The sequence below is a fragment of the Glycine soja genome, chromosome 15 (assembly GCF_004193775.1).
Source record: "Glycine soja cultivar W05 chromosome 15, ASM419377v2, whole genome shotgun sequence".
NCBI lineage: Eukaryota > Viridiplantae > Streptophyta > Magnoliopsida > Fabales > Fabaceae > Glycine > Glycine soja.
In genome coordinates this window covers 22,927,486-22,945,509 of record NC_041016.1, presented here as the reverse complement: position 1 = coordinate 22,945,509, position 18,024 = coordinate 22,927,486, and the positions used below count along the sequence as shown (strand labels likewise).

General features: G+C 29.9%; 2 protein-coding genes across 4 annotated transcripts; one reads left to right on the top strand and one right to left on the bottom strand.

Annotated features, from left to right (window-relative positions):
- The first annotated feature begins 5,704 nt into the window (after positions 1-5,704).
- Positions 5,705-10,852, top strand: LOC114388182. 3 transcript variants are annotated; one of them, XR_003661458.1, is made up of 5 exons: positions 5,705-6,036; positions 6,311-7,056; positions 7,229-7,327; positions 10,023-10,143; positions 10,570-10,852. XR_003661458.1 is itself a non-coding variant. In XM_028348522.1 (5 exons), exons 1-3 carry the CDS (start codon positions 5,940-5,942, stop codon positions 7,319-7,321), a joined length of 936 nt encoding a protein of 311 aa, XP_028204323.1. In that variant the 5' UTR covers positions 5,705-5,939; the 3' UTR covers positions 7,322-7,327; positions 10,106-10,143; positions 10,570-10,852. The 3 variants fall into 3 exon arrangements, 2 of the variants coding, with proteins under 2 accessions (XP_028204323.1, XP_028204322.1); XM_028348522.1 differs by having other exon boundaries at positions 10,106-10,143; XM_028348521.1 differs by lacking the exon at positions 10,023-10,143 and having other exon boundaries at positions 5,734-6,036.
- A 4,615-nt stretch (positions 10,853-15,467) lies between these two features.
- On the bottom strand, positions 15,468-17,118 carry LOC114388623 (membrane protein PM19L-like). Its single transcript, XM_028349204.1, has 4 exons — positions 16,866-17,118; positions 16,308-16,527; positions 15,872-15,917; positions 15,468-15,760 (listed from the first exon to the last, which is right to left on the bottom strand). The coding sequence occupies exons 1-4, from the start codon at positions 16,990-16,992 to the stop codon at positions 15,671-15,673; spliced, it is 483 nt and encodes a 160-aa protein (XP_028205005.1). The 5' UTR covers positions 16,993-17,118; the 3' UTR covers positions 15,468-15,670.
- Positions 17,119-18,024: the final 906 nt, after the last annotated feature.

Here is an 18,024-nt window from a genome sequence, read left to right as displayed (position 1 = left end):
GGGCCATGAGTTGTTGAAGCTCATTAGTAGGTAGGAAAATAGGATAAAGAGGTTCAAATCAACAAGTCGATTGGTACATAGATATCTTTTGCTTCTGATACTAATCTTCCTTAGCTCAAGCACTTTAGGACTTAGAGCCAAATCCATACAATCCTTAGAGTGTTTGTAGACATCTTTACTTGAGAAGCCTTATTGAAAAGACTTCTTGAAGGTGTCATAGGAGTATGTCCTTAAATAAAACCCCTTAGGATCGATATGGAAAACTCAGAAGAGCTATTAGGGGATTGTTGCTTTTGGAGTTTGAGTGAACATAGAAGGTGTTGAGTGAGTCCAATAGTAGTTGTTACTATGGGTATGAAGCTTGGAAAGGCTTTTTGAAAGGATACTTTGGTAGAGCTTATAGAGGCTTAGAGAATATTGGGTGAAGAGTCTGCAAAGGCTTAGAGAATATTGGAGTGAAGCCTAGAGAGACTTTTTGAAAGAATACTGTGGTCAAGTCTAAAAGGCTTTTCAAAAGAATACTCGAGTGAAGCTTAAAGAGGATTTCTGAAAGAATATTTGGGGGAGCCTGCAAAGGCTTAGAGAATACTATGAAAGATCGAGGAGGCTTGAGGAAAAAGAGTACCTTGTTGTTGGTGCTTATGTTAGTGGAAATCCTATAGTTTTAGGGACTAGACATAATCCAAGGTATTGGGAGAACCAACATAAATTGTATGTTGTCTCTTTTCTTTTATGCTTCTCATTCACATGTTTGTAGTATTATTTAATATTTTGATAAGTCTTTAGATTTAAACTAAGCTAACATCTCAAAATAGGACTTTTCAAATAAGTTTTTCACTTCAGAAGCAACATGCTTGTTTAAACATGAAACCCAGATTCTGATGATGAAGCTCAAGTTTTGGATATTTTGAGAAGCAACATTATAACATACTTAGTATACTTTGATTTATGGTTAAGTATTTTTAACTAAAAATGGAGCACCTCCTTTAGATTTAAACTAAGCTAACATCTTAAAATAGGACTTTTCAAATAAGTTTTTCACTTTAGAAGCAACATGCATATTTAGCATAGAAAAACTAGATTTTGATAATAAAGCTCAAATTTTTTGGATATTTTGAGAAGCAACATTATAAGATACTTAGTATACTCTGATTTGTTGTTCAATATTTTTAAGGAGAAATGGAGCACCTCCTTCAAACTTATAGCATTGCCAAAATCAATGATAAAAATGTCATCATGTTTATTTTTACATCAGTTGTTAAACACATGGTGTTTGAGTTCTGATATGCAATTGCGTTAATACTCATGAGGAAAATTTTGTCATTGATAGTAATCTTATTTGATTCAAGCAGGATTGTCTCCAATGAAAATACTTACGATTTATACCAAAAACTTCATCTCACTTATTTTTTATTATATACATATTTAAAAAATACACTCCAAATATAAAAAGCCAACTTTTGTGGTCTTATTTTAATGTTTAAAAAACGTTTTCCTTTTAATTGGTTAAACTCATGAAATGGATTGTTTAAATATTGTATTAATTTGAGCTTATTTTTTCTATCATGTATAAATTATAATACTATTTTTTTATTCTAAAAATTATACTCTTTTTATTTAAGAAATGAAATGTATTAATATTATAATTTATTATAACATATTTTTAATATAAATGAATCTTTTAGTGATGAAATTAATAAGAACAAGTATTTCAAGAATTTTGGAAGACAAAATTTAGCTTTAAATATTACTACAAATTAAAAAATTTACCAAAAAATCTTTATTTCATCTTCTAAATTCTAGTAAAGATTTCAATTTTTTTATTCGTAAGAATTGAAGACAGGTATCAATAAATTTATAATAACTAATGATTATTTTAAATATTTTTTATTTAATTAGAATCCCTTAATTAATAAACGATTTCAATCTTAGGACAAATGTTACAAGCAGAAAAGTTATCCCCCAAGTTTGCTTATTTACATTAAATTGAAGTAATGTTACTAAGTACATATGTAAGAAACATTAAAGAAAAGGGAATGCAGTTTTTATAATTTTAGAAAAATAATATAGTTTAAACATTTATTAAGACAAAAGCATTAGCTTATTTTATATATCAACAACTCAAGTTTGATTTAATATTTGTCATGACACACACACATATATAAATGTCTTCCATGTTATTCCTATGTTACTCAAAATTGAATGTATTCCATTCCTATTTATTTTTTTTCCTTAAACAAAACTAAAGATTTTGATTAAAATAATAAGATAATTTTAAAGCACAAAATATGATCAAAACTTACCTAAAAATATCACATATGTCAAACTATTAAAGCCTTTCAAGTCTCACCAAAAGAAAAGAGTATTTATTCTTACTACTCATCTATGCTCATAGAGTTAATCGATTTCAAATATTAAAATGATTCAAATAGTTAAACTACTAAAATAATTTTATAATTTTGTTAAAATAATTAAATATTATATAGTAATAATAATAATATTTTTATTAAAAATATTATTGCTAAATAGGTCAGTCCCTCTGACTTAATAGATTTTTTAAGACTTATGATTTGACATATTTAATTAAAAAGATTTTTTAAAAAACTCAAACCAACCTATTTTCACCCTTACATGTAAACTAAGTTGGTGTAAGTTGGTTCATAAGTTGACTCAAATTAACACCTCCAATTTTCTATAGAAAGTATCGACTTTAACATAACACAAAATTATTATTTAAAAAATATTATTATTTATCCTTATATAATAAAATTGAGTCATTATTAATTGCATATTTTTCTTATTTTGTAACACATTTTTTTAATTTTTTTATGTCAAATAACAAAAGACAATATTTTTACCTTAAAAAGGGTTATTCAAATGAAATATTTACTTTCCTTAATTTTTAATAAATTTTCAAAAATCTTTAATTGAGATTAGATATAATAAGAAATTGGCTTAAATATAATTTTTGTTTCTCTATTTTACTCATTTCGTAATATTGATCTCTTTATTTTAAAATTGAGACATTTGATCCTCTATTTTAAATAATATGCAATTTTGTCTCCTTGCTTCAAAATACAAACATTTGACCCCTATATTTTAGAAAATCCGCAATATTGGTTCCTGTATTTTAGAAAATCTACAATTTTGGCTTAATATTTAATTTTATATATGTTTTTTTTTTACTTTGTAATAAATTAAATCATTTTTCATGATATCTTAAATGCATATAGTAGGTTTAGGGTTCAATTGAACCAAAAGAAAAGAAATAAAATGTAGATAAAATTAAAAATATGACTAAAATTATAAATTTTCTAAAATAGGAGGACTAAATGTCTCTATTTCAAAATGAAAAAACTAAAACAATGGATTTTTTTTTTAAATAGGAGAACCAAATGTCTTAATTTTAAAATGGAGGGATCAAAATTAGGGATCAAACAAAATAGGGGGACCATAATTACATTTAAGCCTAAGAAATTTATAAATATCATTATAAATTAATACTCTAAAAAATAAATTTATAAATCATTATAGAAACATCATTTTAATAATTAAATTAATTTAAAAATTCTCCAAAATTAAAAAACCAAACAATTTATATTTTTATATTTTAAACTAATGTTTGTTCTAAAAGAATTACTCTTTTTATTAGTTAAATAAAAATGATACTTTTAGTTTATTTTTACATTTGACCTCTCATTTATTTTATATTTGATCTCTGTTTAATTTATTTTTATATTTGACTCTATTTAATTTATATACTGTTTTAGGCTTGTTAATTATAATTAAAATAATAATTATAACATTATCTTTTTACTTTTAACTTAAATTTTAGGGAGAGTTTAATGATATCAAATTATTTAGAGAAAAATTTAAAAAGTATTAGATTATGAAGCAACAAAATGCATCTTAATTTTTTCCAAAAAAAATAATTAAAAAAGCATCCTAATAAAAATTAAAATTTTTTAGTGCACACTTTAGAAATTGTGCATTATAATAACAAATATATTTACCATCAATAAAATACATTATTTAAAAATTTATAAAATAATTTTTTTTTATATTTATCACTATGATATTTATGTAGAGTATTTACTAAATAAAAAATGTGATTAATAAGTATTTTAAATTTGAATTTTCTACATAAAAAACCGTGATTGAGTAAAAAATCACTAAAGATAAATTAAAACATATTTTTTATTTATTTAACCAATGTTGGTATTCAATTTATGCATGGGATTTTATATATTTGTTTTTGTTTCAATTTTTTGAATTGAGACTCTGTCCTTGTTCATTTAATCATTTTATTTCCCATAATTCTAAACATAATATCTCTGAATTTGATTTTATTCTTATAAAAGCATTAATTTATCTAGGCGCATAGCTCTACAAATATGACAAATGTAAAATTGATAAAAACAAATTAATTAATTATAAAAAATAAATAAATCTGTCTACTTTTGTAGAAATAAAAACAACGCGTCACATGTCAGTATCTCATGAATCATACATCAACTGAGTTGGCAGATTCCAGGCCTCTCAAGTCTCAATTTCCTTAAATCACTCATTCACACAAATGAATATAAAAAAAAATACCAAAAACCAAACATACATATATATATATATATATATATATATATATATATATATATATATATATATATATATATATATATATATATATATAACACAATCCTGGTCCATTCTTCACATCCCAGTACCCATAGATTCCCGAATAGATTCCAAATTTTGAATCATGCAACACAATCTCAAAATCTCATTCTCAACCTTTCAACAATTGCTGCCCCACTTACCTTGCCTCTCCAAAACCAAAGGACATGAAATCCCTCCCTTCTTAACTCCTAAACCTCAATATTAATAATAATAAAACTTAATTACTCTAAACTTAATTGTATTCTTTTTTTTTGCATGTGATTTTTTTGGGACAGTCACATTTGATGCATGATTATAAATCAAATATAGACACTTTTTCAACAAAAATGCAACCTCTAAAGTAACTCAATTACACTTTTAAATTGTATGTAATTTTATTTTTGATTTTAAATTAACTAAACTTATATTTTTAAAATTAAATAAATATGCTATATTTGTCAATTTTTTACTTAATTTTTAAATTATTTTTATTTAAGACATTCACAAAATTGTATCAATTAAATTGTTTTAAAAATTATAAAATTTTACCTAAAACTAGAATCATCATATTTTCTCTCTTCATATTCCAATATCAAATTCTATTTAATCTTTAAAAAAGATTTAAAATTTTTACTAATTTTTCTTCTTCTAAAGATTTAAAATTTTACTAATTTTTCTTCTTCTAAACTTTTGAAATGTTTTCATGCGAATAATTCTTCATATTGAAAAATTAAAAATTAGAAATGATAATAATAATAATAATTTATTTTATATATATCATTAATGTAAATTTTACATGATTAACTATTCAGAATTTATTATAAATATAAATTTTAAAATAATCATTTTAATAACCAACAACCTTACCGTAACTAATAATACATAATTATATCACATTTTTTATATAATTTTTGTATTCTAATTCAAATAATAATAACAATAATTTAATATTCCCTTCTCTTACACTATAGTATACAGTCTGCATTTGTGTTGTGCGTCACAGAATCCAAGTGTCAACAGTGAGTGAAGGATATATCCTCACTGACCCCATCATTAACAATTAACAATTAATTTTCAAACACAAGATCTCTCTCCATCTTCCCCGTCCTCTTCTACCTACTTCTCCTTTTGTGCAACTTGCCTTGTACAACAACACTTCCATATCCTTTGTGTTGTGTTGCCCACTCTAAAAAAGTGAGAGAGAGAGAGAGAGAGAGAGAGAGAGAGAGAGAGGACAACATCCCACCATTTGTGGCTGCCCTCTATTTTAGTCCCTAGCCTTAATCATGCCATCAGGTGCTAAGAAGAGGAAAGCTGCCAAGAAAAAGAAGGAAAAGGAAACTGAAATTAACACCAACCACCCTTCAACCACCAACCCTCAAGGTACTGTCTTTCACTGTGCACTACTCAACTTTATGCATGCGAAGCTTTAACCCTTTTCAATTTTTATTTTTTATTTTTGGTCTTTTTGGGCAGATGGGTACCTTTTCATTTGAGGGGAATATGCAGCTTGCTAGTCTTTTTCATTCAATAAAGATTAGATTTTACTGTGTATCTGTGAATGATTTAATGATTGATTGTGTTTTGGGGAGTTAATTCAGTTGGTTGATGAATTGTTAATGGTAGTGAAACTGATCGATTCAATGATAAATGATAGGCAATGATGAGGTGAAGTCTCAAGATGAGAAAGGGAGTGATGGTGGTTCACCAACACATGGTGAACATGATCTTGCATTCAATGAAGAGGAGGAGGAGAGGGACCCTTCAGCTGCTCAACCATCTCATGCTGCTGCTGCTTCCAAGGACTTTGAAGAAGTCCCTGGTGATGCTAATAGGATTGATGAAACAGAAGGAGGTAAAGAAGGTATTGTTGTGATAGAGTGGGATATGAAATCTGAGGGTTCTGAGAGCAAAGATGTGAGTGTTGGACATGTTGAGTCCGCCAAGGAATCTGATAATGGGAATGCGAATGGGAACTCCAGCAGTTCAAGTTCAAGTGATGAAATTGGAACCTTAAAGAACTCAAAGGATGAGTCCCATAATTCAGTAAATGAGACGGTTGCATTTGATGAGTTGGTTAAATCCATGGACTCTTTGCACGCCAAAATGGCGTCGATTACTGAAAATGTGCTGGCTGAGGAGACTGGTGATTTGGTTGCGGAATCTTCTGCTGCTCCAGTTAAAGCAGAGGCCTCTGTACCTGAGGTACAAAGCGTTGATAATGATGATAAAGAACATTCCTCCTTTGATGAGAATGTTAGAACAATAAGTTTGGAGGAACCTAAGCCAAGGGAATTTGACAGTGAAGTATCAGCATCAGTGTCTCAGAGTCCTATCCCCGAATCTATTATTGGTGCAGAACATGTTAAAGATTCTGATACTCCAGAATGCTCTGATAATCAGGTTCCTACATATTTCAAATGCATGTGTTATACATATATATATATATATATATATATATATATATATATATATATATATATAAGTTTAATTAGACACTTTTGGTAGTGATAATTTTTTTGTTTTTTTGACAATTACTTTAAATCTTTTTCTTTGCCGAATCAATCAATTGCAGCCGCCTTTAGCATCAGTTCCACCTGTGGTGCGAAAGACTTCCTGGTTGAGTTGCTGTGGACTGTTTGATGTTCTGTCAGGCTCCAACAGATAAGTTCAGGTCGGGAATTATTTTGTCTTAGAAAATCATATTTGTTTGAAACTTGAATACTCTGTCAACTTCAAAAGTTTTACTTGTCATGTGTGTGTGTGTGTGTGCTTCGTCATACTTGTTTGCAATTGTTTAAGTTGCTTGCCTTCTCACATTGTTGCTAACTGGTCAGATTTTCTTCCATTTTTTCTTTTAAGTTTTCAAAGAGTAGTTTGTTGGTTTTATTGTATTCACCAATTATTGCTCAGTTGATTATGGACTTGGCATCTTTTATTTTTTGTTTTCATGTATGATGTGTATGCTGGTTTTTATGGTTATGTGTTTTATCCATTAATGGGATATGCAATGGAACAATTAGGAGATAACACAGTTGTGCCCACTGAAAATCCATATTAGAAAATTAGAGTGAATCATAATGTATTCTGGAAACAAGGATGAATGATTTAACATTTAAATTAATTTGTGGCTGTTGGTTTGGAAAATGACGGTACATTTTGAAACCCGCAAATATGTTCACTCAGTCATAATATTGCTATTGATGTTTTGAGGTCAAAGAAGTGTAAATAGCTGTTTGAAGAATTGCTTGACCTGAAATTTTAAGTTGTTATATATAAGCCTAGCTATAGAATAGATTTTGTTATTCACTCTCACAAAAGTTCTATTGTGCTTGAAGCTGTGACAAGTTAGTGGCTTAAATTAAAGTTACTCAAGGCTCTAGATATCTGCTCGAGACTCAAGACAGTCTTGTAATAAAATTCAATTTCAAGTGTGGAGTTGGTGAAGATCGAATTTTAGGCGACTTGGTCAATGATATTTTGACATAGTCCAAGAACTGTTTGACCTTAGAGTCTAGGATTAATTTGTCTCTGGAGGCATTATCTTTGCCTTGGGAAGATATTTATTGCTTGTCAAATTCAATTAACTAGAAGATTGAAATTGCAATTTATCAGAATGCTATCACTCTGTTAAATTGTGTTTGGTGAAATGAAATCAATACTTAGTGTTAGAAATTCGTTTGCGATTTCTCTGGATTGATGAATACAGAAATATATACATAGTTGTTGCCTTGTGGATCTCTTTTATTCAGTCTTTAGTCTTGTGCTCTCGTGCTTTTAACCTGAGGATTTTGGTGTGGGCTGTAAACACTAGTGTAACTTTGATGAGTCTATCTCTTGTTGATGGGAGTACACAGCCATACAATCACAATTGTTCACACCATCGCAGCTTCCCCTTATCCTTTTCCCTTTCCAGCTTTTCCAGTCTTAAAATATGATCAATTTGAATTTTTTGTTCTGTCTACATGGTATCTGTCAAGAACCTCCAATCTCATAAGCTTAAGCTATTGGGTGAAAAAATATTCAATTCTATATTATATTTCTAGCATACCCCCTCACGCTGGAGCCCTTTGGGCTTGAAGCTTGGACAATGCATAGACCCACCTATCTTAAGTTAAAATTAAAGTTTTCTTTTTTCTCACAAAAAAAGATTTTTATTGGAAAATTGGGGCAGCAACGATTGAACTTTGACTGCTTGGTCTGTGAAGCTTTGATACCCATTTCAGGAACCAACAATCCTAAAAGCGTAACCTATTAGGTAAAGACACATCGATTTTATATTATATTTCTAATACTACCAATAGTCCAGGATTGGCAGTGTTCTTATGTTCAGCAGATGTAAAAGTCAATTTTAGGTCTTTTTAACTTCCTACACTTGGTGCCTAGAGTTCTAGCACACAAGACTCAACCCTTGGATTAATTCCACACTTTGAAATCCTAAAGTCATTAAACCAATATGTTAATGCCTTTTTTTTGGTTATCAAATTTGATGGGATGAGTTTACATACATAAATTTTGGAAATTATAATAATGGATGAAACTCTTTCTCTATGTTAGATATCCAAATAGAATAGGCTCGTTTCTGTATTGGGCTTGGTCCTGTTGGTTGGAAGTTAGAGAAGTTAGTTACCATGTGATGAAGAGAAAAAAATAAGAAGGAATTGGCTACTTCATTTACACACTTTTTTTAAATAGGAAATGAGTTAGCAGCCTTTGCTTTAGTGTTCATGAAATTGAAGAGCTCTCTGGTTTGCTATAGTTTAGCATTTTGATTACCTGCATAATATAAGGAGGCACAAAAGAAACTATCACATTTGTGTAACTTCACTTTCTGTCGTATATGTATTTTAAAATTAAACACCATTTTTCATATTCCTGTTGGATTCATGCAGCATGATATTTGATACTTGATATTCCTGCAAAATAATACTTGAGATTCTTGATTTTACCAGGATTAATTTTGCTGAACTTTTTATAGGCATTAAAATCCACGAGTTGCTTTGACTGCTGTGCTAATAATACTTTAGCATGCATTATTCTGAATCCAGAATCTTTGTTGTCTTTTGGATTACTATATGAATGTAGCACTAGGAGGGCATGATTCTTCCAGAATTAATAAAGTGTCTTCTTATTATTCGGCAGCCTGAATCTTGGTTATTCTTATTTGTGGGCCGTAAAAAGATTTAGTTACTGCATTTTCACTTGATTCTATATGTGAAAATTATGTATATTCTGTCCATTTTCTTATCTTGGATAATATGATTCTTGTAACACAAGTATGAATAGATATCCATAACTATTTCCATTTCCCTTTTTGTGATGTATACGTGTGTTGTAGAATGAATATGTAATTCTGGCTCTTTCACCAGGTACAGCTAATTTTTCTGATTGAAATTTTAGTAGTTGGATATTGTTGGTCCATTCATAGATTCCTTCTTTGCTGATGGTGCAGATATTTTGTTTGGTCTTGATAGTTTCTAGTGGCATGAGGTCAGTGGTTTTGTTCACGTATTTTGATAAAAGAATCAATTTTTCACAGAATTTGTTTATGGTATTTCTCTAACAATTTTTTATGCTAATTCAGTCGCATTTATAGCATGACTGAGTATATGTGCTGGGAGTATCAGTTGGGATTTTGTTTTTCAAAAAATATTTATTTATTGTTTTAAGCATCTGTTCTTTCTTTTCAATTCATCTGGGTAGACAGTATTTTAGAATCGAGACAACAGATTTTCTAGGTTTCAAGGTTTAAGACAGCCTCTCCACTTCTTTGTATATACCATATATCCATCAATTTTTATGAGTTGCTTTTATTCAGTCTATAATTCTGATTTTGGGGGATTATTAGGGTAGTATCAACATAGATTTTGAAATCTATATTTTATTGACAACATTGGCCATTTGCTTCTCTTGCAGAAATACAAGCACGATTGAGGATATCATCTGATGGATCAGATTTGTGTAAACGTAGGACTTCATCGAGAAAATTTTGTGATATTTTAATGTAGATTTCTTGTTAAGATTTTCCAAAGAATAATGGGCAGAGACCCAACTACATAATTCATGAGGTTTATCAAAGGTTTGTCGTTGAAGTATTTGTGTTAGCAACAGTTTCAGCTAAATATACCCGAGTCTTTAAAACTGTTCGAATTACATATTTGTTAGTCTGAAATTATTATAATTCTCTTAGTTCTGCTTATCTCCTGTAACCTTGAAATTTCTTTAAGATTTAATGTTGATAATGTTGTGAGCTTATGTAACCAGTTTAATTTGATCATGGAATCAACTTGGGCTAAAAGTAATGTATAATTTGCATTCCTAGCTGGTTTCTTTCTCAAGCTGAGTCTACTGGGTTTCATTGACCCCATGGTCCCTCTGATCTAGGTATTCTCTTGGCCTTTTGCCCCTTTATTGTCCCCAAGAAGAAAGACCCTTCTAGTGTGTTTAGATTTGCGTTAGATGATTCAAGATCAAGTTGAAAGATAAGTTAATGTGATTTTAGGTAAATGTTTATATATTTTGTTTCATATGGAAGAATTGATTTTGACTTAAAATAACTTTAAGTGGCTTAAAAAAAAACAAAATTTTCCGTTAGAAAATTTTTATATTGAATTTTGTTAACTTACTTTTAGAATAAGAACATCTAATATAAATCATATCATTTTAACTCAATTTATTTTTAACCCACATGAATTTTGCAAATTTAATTTCATTTAAAATTAATTTTGCAATTGTTCATTTAAACACGCTTAATTTTCTTTTAACTATAGTATGATAATAGCCAATAAGGATGGACTTAACTAGCCATATCGAATTGTGCATTGTGAAAGTTTTAGCTTTTGTAGTACGTTGAGTCTATTGAGCTCAGAACTCAACCACTTATCTCTGAACTTTCAATAATCAAAGAAGAAATGTGTGAGTTTAGTTGGGCCACTGCCAGGGTGTTTTTCAATTCTAGATTAATTTGAGATTTCTTATTTTTTATTTTTTTGCTTAGCGACAAGCTATTTTTTTTTCTTTCTTTCACTTGTCTTATTTCGCACGATATGTGTGGTGCCATGTGAAACGGTTCAACTCTTTTCTAAATTTCCTGACATTCACGTGACAAAGCATTAAACTTGTGCTTGTCTGTATGGGGTAACTTCTTTTATTTCTTTTTAAAAAAAAAAACAAAACTTGTCAAATTTGCCATGCTACGAGGGCACTGGCAGCATGAATTCTGTGTCTGCATCTCGTGTAACTCGTTAGTTATCTCTCAAAAGACTTGTTAACAAGTGTTTATGAATATTAATTAATAAGTTAATAAAAATAAAGTTTTTATTTAAAAAATCTCGAGAGATTAGTGATAAGAATATGTTATTAATATTTTTTTAAAATTTTGAATTTAATTTATATGCAATTCATTGAAGTTATTATTCAAGTTCATTGTCCAAAATCTTTTTTTTACTGCAAAATACTTGTATCATTTCATTTAGAATAAAGTGTTCAATACTTGGTAGAACATGATGAGACTAGGAAATAAAGGAGTTGTCCTAGCAAGCTCATGAACTACTCCATTAGTTTGTCTCCAGAATAAAAGCAACGTGATAAGTTGGGTTCTCTTCTAATAACATCTCCCAGCAACTCTGGATGATGCTTCCTAGTTCGCATTGTCCAAAATCTTAAAATCCCAAAGTCTACAAAACTATACTAATTGAGAGAGACAAAAGAAAATTAGCAGTGAAGAATTGAAAAATCTGAAAATGACGATGATGAATGATTTCAAGTTGTAGAGTTTGATGTAAATGGTAAAGGGAGAGAGAGTTAATGAGAAAACGAGCAACTGCTGGTGGGATTTAGAATTTACTACACGTGCAGCACTTCTTTTGTAAATGGGCATTGCTGTACATGAAATCTATTGCTCAAGATGGTCAATACGCTCAAGAGTTAACTCAATGTACTCTTTGCTGTTTTTTTTTTTCAGGGCAAAATGATAGTATTAATTAAAACAGTTCAAAGCACAAGAGATGCTTCAACTAACCGAAACAATGTACTCTTTTACTCTTCGTAAACAAAGAGAAAGAAGAAAAGGAAGAGAGTGCAAAAAGGTTCAATTCTATTCAACAAAAGGTAAGTCTAAACTACCCTTACAAACAACATACTATTATTTAGACTAAATTACATGTTTGGTTATTTATGTTTTAGTTTTTATTTAGTTTGGTTATTTATGTTTTAAAAGCGCCAATTTAATCCTTTATGATTCTTAAGTGAGTCAAAATGGTACTTATAAAATGAGATTTTGAACCTTTTTTTGATTAATTTGAAACGTGAAAATCATTTCAATAGATTCAGTTACATGAAAATTATGAAATTTAACTTAGGTACGAATTAAAAAGGGTCAAATGTGTGAAAATCACATGAAAATGAAAATGAGTCCCATGAACGACTTGAAAAAAAATTAATATTAAATTTTTCAATTTTTTGGTTGCTAGTTGAATTCACTTTTTGTGCAATATTTATTATGTTTATGGTCTTTTTTTATTCAAACATAAGTTGGATTTTATCATTTTTTTGTTAGTGAATCTCAGAATATTTTTCAGATCTTGAATTAGTAGAAAAAAGGATTTAAAATCGTGCACCAAAATTGAAAACAATCATTGTTTCAAAAAGATCACTTTAACTCATTTTAAAAACAAAAAAAATCATTGATTTATATTGAGCTATGAAAAAGATTCAACAAAAGATAGAAACGAATCCACTATTTATTTTACGTTCAAATAATTAGTGGATTAACTCCGGATATAACAGTAAGCAAGCCACATAAGTGGATCAACTCATCAAATTCCGTCAAAATAGGATTCACACAAGAAAAAACACTTGTCATTCCATAGTTATTGGGGGCATCCTAATATCTAGATCGAAATATGACCTTAACAAGAAAAAAGACTCATAGAATGACATAGATAAATAGAACTTTTGTACATTTTTGTTAATTCATGAACATGATCTATATAGACACATAGACCTGTGAATCCGTACTTCTCGTTGAAACTTGTAAAATATAAAGGACCAAATGAATGTAGTCAGGAAGAGTTTTACTATAGCTCCAAGTTAGGTGCTAAATGTTCTAGCCAACATGGAGCTTTAGGTAATGGGTTAGTCCCAAAATTTGATATTGTCTAATCCATTGTTATGTTTTGTCTTTTTTCATTGTGGATGAGTCTACATATAACAGATTGTTTCAGTTTAATCTCTCAAGTTCGTTTCATAGATATGCACTCATGTTTAATAACTAAAAGAAGAATTTTATTATTTATAATTATCCTACAAAATATAATTATGACTGTCTCTAATAAAAAAAATGTAATCTATGCCAGACATTTAATTGATAAGAATTTAGACTTGACGTGTGCCCAATTAGTCATGAGCTTGTGGCGTGATTGATGCTGTGTACTCAACAGGAGGTGGTGATCGTACACTAGCTAGTTGGCATGTAAAATTTTTGTGTCTCCTTTCCATCTCTCAGAATCTAATTACCATTCAATTCCTAAGAATCTAGCTTGTCTCAATTATGAAACGATCTAAGGAGACATGTAGCACCCTTGTGGGAATGCGGTGCTCAACCGCTCCTCTCGCAATCAATGTACAAGGAGACACACCTGGATAAGCAAATTTTTGTTGACATGTGCATCACCATTAAAAAAATGGTGTGCCACTTTATGTGGTGACACATGAGATGTCAGGTGAAACTGTACAATACAAGAGCTTCTGTAATGGTAAATATGGTTAGAGTCGCTTAACTATTTTTTTTATGGTCCTAGAATGTCATTATTTTTATGAATTTTAGTAATTTTCACTTTAATAGTGTGTCTCTTAAAAATTTAAAATAGGTTTCACAAATTATCCCAGCATATTTTTTTATTGTAAAAAACAGGTTCTTGTTAAAAAAAATGTTCTTACTTATGACTTTCTCCTCATGTGATTCTAATGATAAAATTGTTTAAGGTTCTTAAGTTTATGAATTACGCGAGCAATTCTCATGGGATATGTTCTTAGTATAAAAAAAAGTAAATATAGAGATGCTCTGTTACTTACTAACTAAAAACTACCCCTAATTGAAAGAAAAAAAATAATATACCTTTTGATAAATAATTTCCAAATTTGCCTTTGTTTGCTCAGAAAGCTTGTTTCATCGGATCCAAACTATTTTATCAACTCTATATAGCAATTTCCTTCGACAATTAGTAAAACTAAGGTAAAATATTTTGCTGCATTTGATGAAGGAAATGTCTAATTATATTCATCTCTGTGTTCACTTAATCTTTTCATTATTATTGTTCAAATAAATGTTTGACAAATTTGTTCTCATTCTCTTCTTCTCATATTGCGAGTCTTGTGTTGGAATGAGGTAGAATTCTATCTGGTCGCACTGATCCAAAGATGCTTGTAACAATCATATGCATGGACTGCATCTAGGAAACAAATTACGGCTTTATTACCTGAGTGAGGGTCAAAGGACCCTTAAAAGTGAGCTAAATTCTAAAGGCAACTTAATTTTACTCTGATAAAATAATATTTGTATTCATGTTTGTACGTATTGTTAAAACTTAAAAGACCGATAAGTACCCACTATGGTCAATCTAGTGGTAGAGGATTTGGATAATATGTACTAAATTCAATTCTTGTTAGCACTATTGTAAACAAAAAAAAAAAAAACTCGTGAGATTCTGTTTGGATAAGCCCGATAAAAGAAAAAAATAAAAAGGTAAAATGAATTTAGTTTGCTATCCTTGTTACGCTTTGCGATACATTGAAGAAATTAAAGTAGAAAGCAATTAAAAAAATGGTCTGTAAGATATTATTTGTTGATATTTTTGTACACAACTTATTCTTAATCAATACAAATCCAATCATATAATAAATCACACCAGTTTGTGAATGGGAAGACAAAATAAAAGAATAAATAAGAGAGGTAAGAAAAAGAAGAGAAGAGGACGAAAAATGACAATCACAGCATCACATCACTCAACAATCAAATTCATCTCCTATATGCAGCAGCACCATGAATAGCAGCTATGTAGAAAAGCTGTGTAGCTGAAAGGATAATCATAAAAGCCTCCATGGTTTTCTGCAAAAATTGCACATTCCAAAGCTCTTGTAAAGGGTACTTTGGATGAACAAATGAAAATCTAAACTCTAGCATAAGAAAATGACAGCAATTAGAATTCTTGTGTCTTACCAGGCGGGCATTTCTGACGTTAAGCTCAATCTCTTTGCAGGCAAAGCTGCACAAATTATGTTAGTCATATCAGTAACTATGATGCAACAAAAGTTGTTTTTATCAGTGCAAAGCAATTATTTTTGTGGTGGTTATATCACTAAAAAGTGTCATATCTTAATAGACAAAAATTAGCCTTTAAACTTGCCTCAATTAGTATAATTTTTGTTTATTGGACATTTATTTATTAGTAGACACTTCATGGTGCCATCAAAAACGATATACACTTCATGACTCTAGACTAATAGTACAATACTTGATGATATTGATACTAATACATAAATTTTTGTTAAATAAAATTTATATTAACTAGGACAAGTCCAATGATTAAGATTTTTTGTTTCTTAGGATATATAGCCTTTATTTCATAATGTATGAAGTTGGAGGAAGGGATTACCCCATGGCAAGAACAGTAAGAGCCCATGCAATGGAAGCAACTGAAGCTGCAGATGGCAAGCTCTCTGAAGTCCATGAACGGACATGATTGACTCCTGAAATGATTGATCCAACACCAGCAACTCCAGCAATCAAAGCAAATGTCACAAAGAATCCAGTGGCAGCATTTCCCATAGGGAAGTATATGGGTGAAAAATGAGCAGGAAGGTCAAATCCTGGACCTGCATGTATAGTTCCTCACACAATATTATTACACTTAACAAGTATTAAGAAAATGTTTCTTTAATTCACACATTATTAAAAAAATGTTAGTTTATTATAGTGTATTTCTTGTTTAAAAGCTTTGTATAAGATAAATTATTTATATACATGTACAAAATTATACAGTCGGCTAATAAGAAATTATGATAGACATTTATTATAAAAATTAACAAACTAATCATACGTAACAATTCATGATGAGATGAGTGGATATACTATTTACTCAATAGAAAACATTTTTTTTCAATGCTAAAATTACAAAGAATGGAGGGGACAAGGGAAAGATTGGACACTTTACCTATGACAAAGCCATGATCTATGGCTCTGTTCATGGCCCATCCACCAATGCCTAACACTATGACATACATGCAGAAGTTCAGCCCCAAAAGAAGGGTGGCAATGGGCTTCATTTGGTCATTCGCCATCTATGTACTATGGTTTTTTAGACAAGGGGTTAAAAGCTGCTTGGAACAAGCAGAAAGAGGTAGGGGAATTATTTCAGAACCCTAAAAAGTTGTGAAATTCAGGACATGGATATGTGTTATGTGCAAGTGAAGGCTCTTATATATGACAAGTTTAGATGAAAGGTTTGGTTCTTTACTTGCTAAGGCTGCTATTTCAAAAGGCCCATGCAGGGTTGTAAAGAAAATAATTCTCCATGCTTCAAATTCAAGGCAAGAGGAAATATGTTTGATCCTGATTCTTACTTGCCTCAAGTTTTTAGTTTACTTTGTTTATTATTTTTAGTATTAGTACCTTGTTGAAGAGCCTAGTTGTTCGTTTTCCTAGGCAAGTGATATTCTTTGCCTTCTGTGGACTCTTACTTGCAAATTGCAATAATATGGTCCCTATCCTCTTCTAAAAAGTTTACACTAATTAACATGCAAGCATCGAAACTCCTTTTACTTTTGGATCCACCAAGGCACCAACTAATTAGTTTAAGACGGAATTGTTGTTTGATATACAGGTTCATATTTTCTTTCTTACGTATAATTAAAATTGAATTATCAATGTGGACAACTTTTGCTGAGTTAGTAACATCAAAAAGCACAATAAAACTAATGAGAGAAACCATGTCCATTTGCAATTGCTGTGATGCATTAAACATTATGATCAAACTATCGGCAACTTGATTTCTGTTGATGAGATTGTACACAATCCACAACTTTCAAAGCCACGAATTCATTAAAATTTAGTATTTAGTATTTACACATTCATTAACACTTGCAAAAAAACCATGGCACGTTTGGAAGGCCACGAGTATCATGCACGAACTTTTTTCATAGGATTGTATTTGTTATAGGATTTTTTAATGTTCCCCAAAAATTAGATCAAAAGTCAGAAAGATTTTTCTTTGCATTTGTGACATCTTTGACACGAGATCTTTTACAATTACAAACGGTTGTAATACACAATTCACTGAAGTAAAAAAAATACTTACTAGCAAGTATAATTTT

What these genes read in the sequence shown, in the direction of transcription:
- LOC114388182 (XM_028348522.1), top strand. Translation starts at nt 5,940, where the DNA reads ATGCCATCAGGTGCTAAGAAGAGGAAAGCTGCCAAGAAAAAGAAGGAA. An exon ending in TTCAACCACCAACCCTCAAG is followed by an intron (nt 6,037 to 6,310) that starts GTACTGTCTTTC and finishes GATAAATGATAG; the next exon opens with GCAATGATGAGGTGAAGTCT. An exon ending in CAGAATGCTCTGATAATCAG is followed by an intron (nt 7,057 to 7,228) that starts GTTCCTACATAT and finishes AATCAATTGCAG; the next exon opens with CCGCCTTTAGCATCAGTTCC.
- LOC114388623 (XM_028349204.1), bottom strand. Translation starts at nt 16,992, where the DNA reads ATGGCGAATGACCAAATGAAGCCCATTGCCACCCTTCTTTTGGGGCTG. An exon ending in AGATCATGGCTTTGTCATAG is followed by an intron (nt 16,528 to 16,865) that starts GTAAAGTGTCCA and finishes CTATACATGCAG; the next exon opens with GTCCAGGATTTGACCTTCCT. An exon ending in ACGTCAGAAATGCCCGCCTG is followed by an intron (nt 15,761 to 15,871) that starts GTAAGACACAAG and finishes CAATTTTTGCAG; the next exon opens with AAAACCATGGAGGCTTTTAT.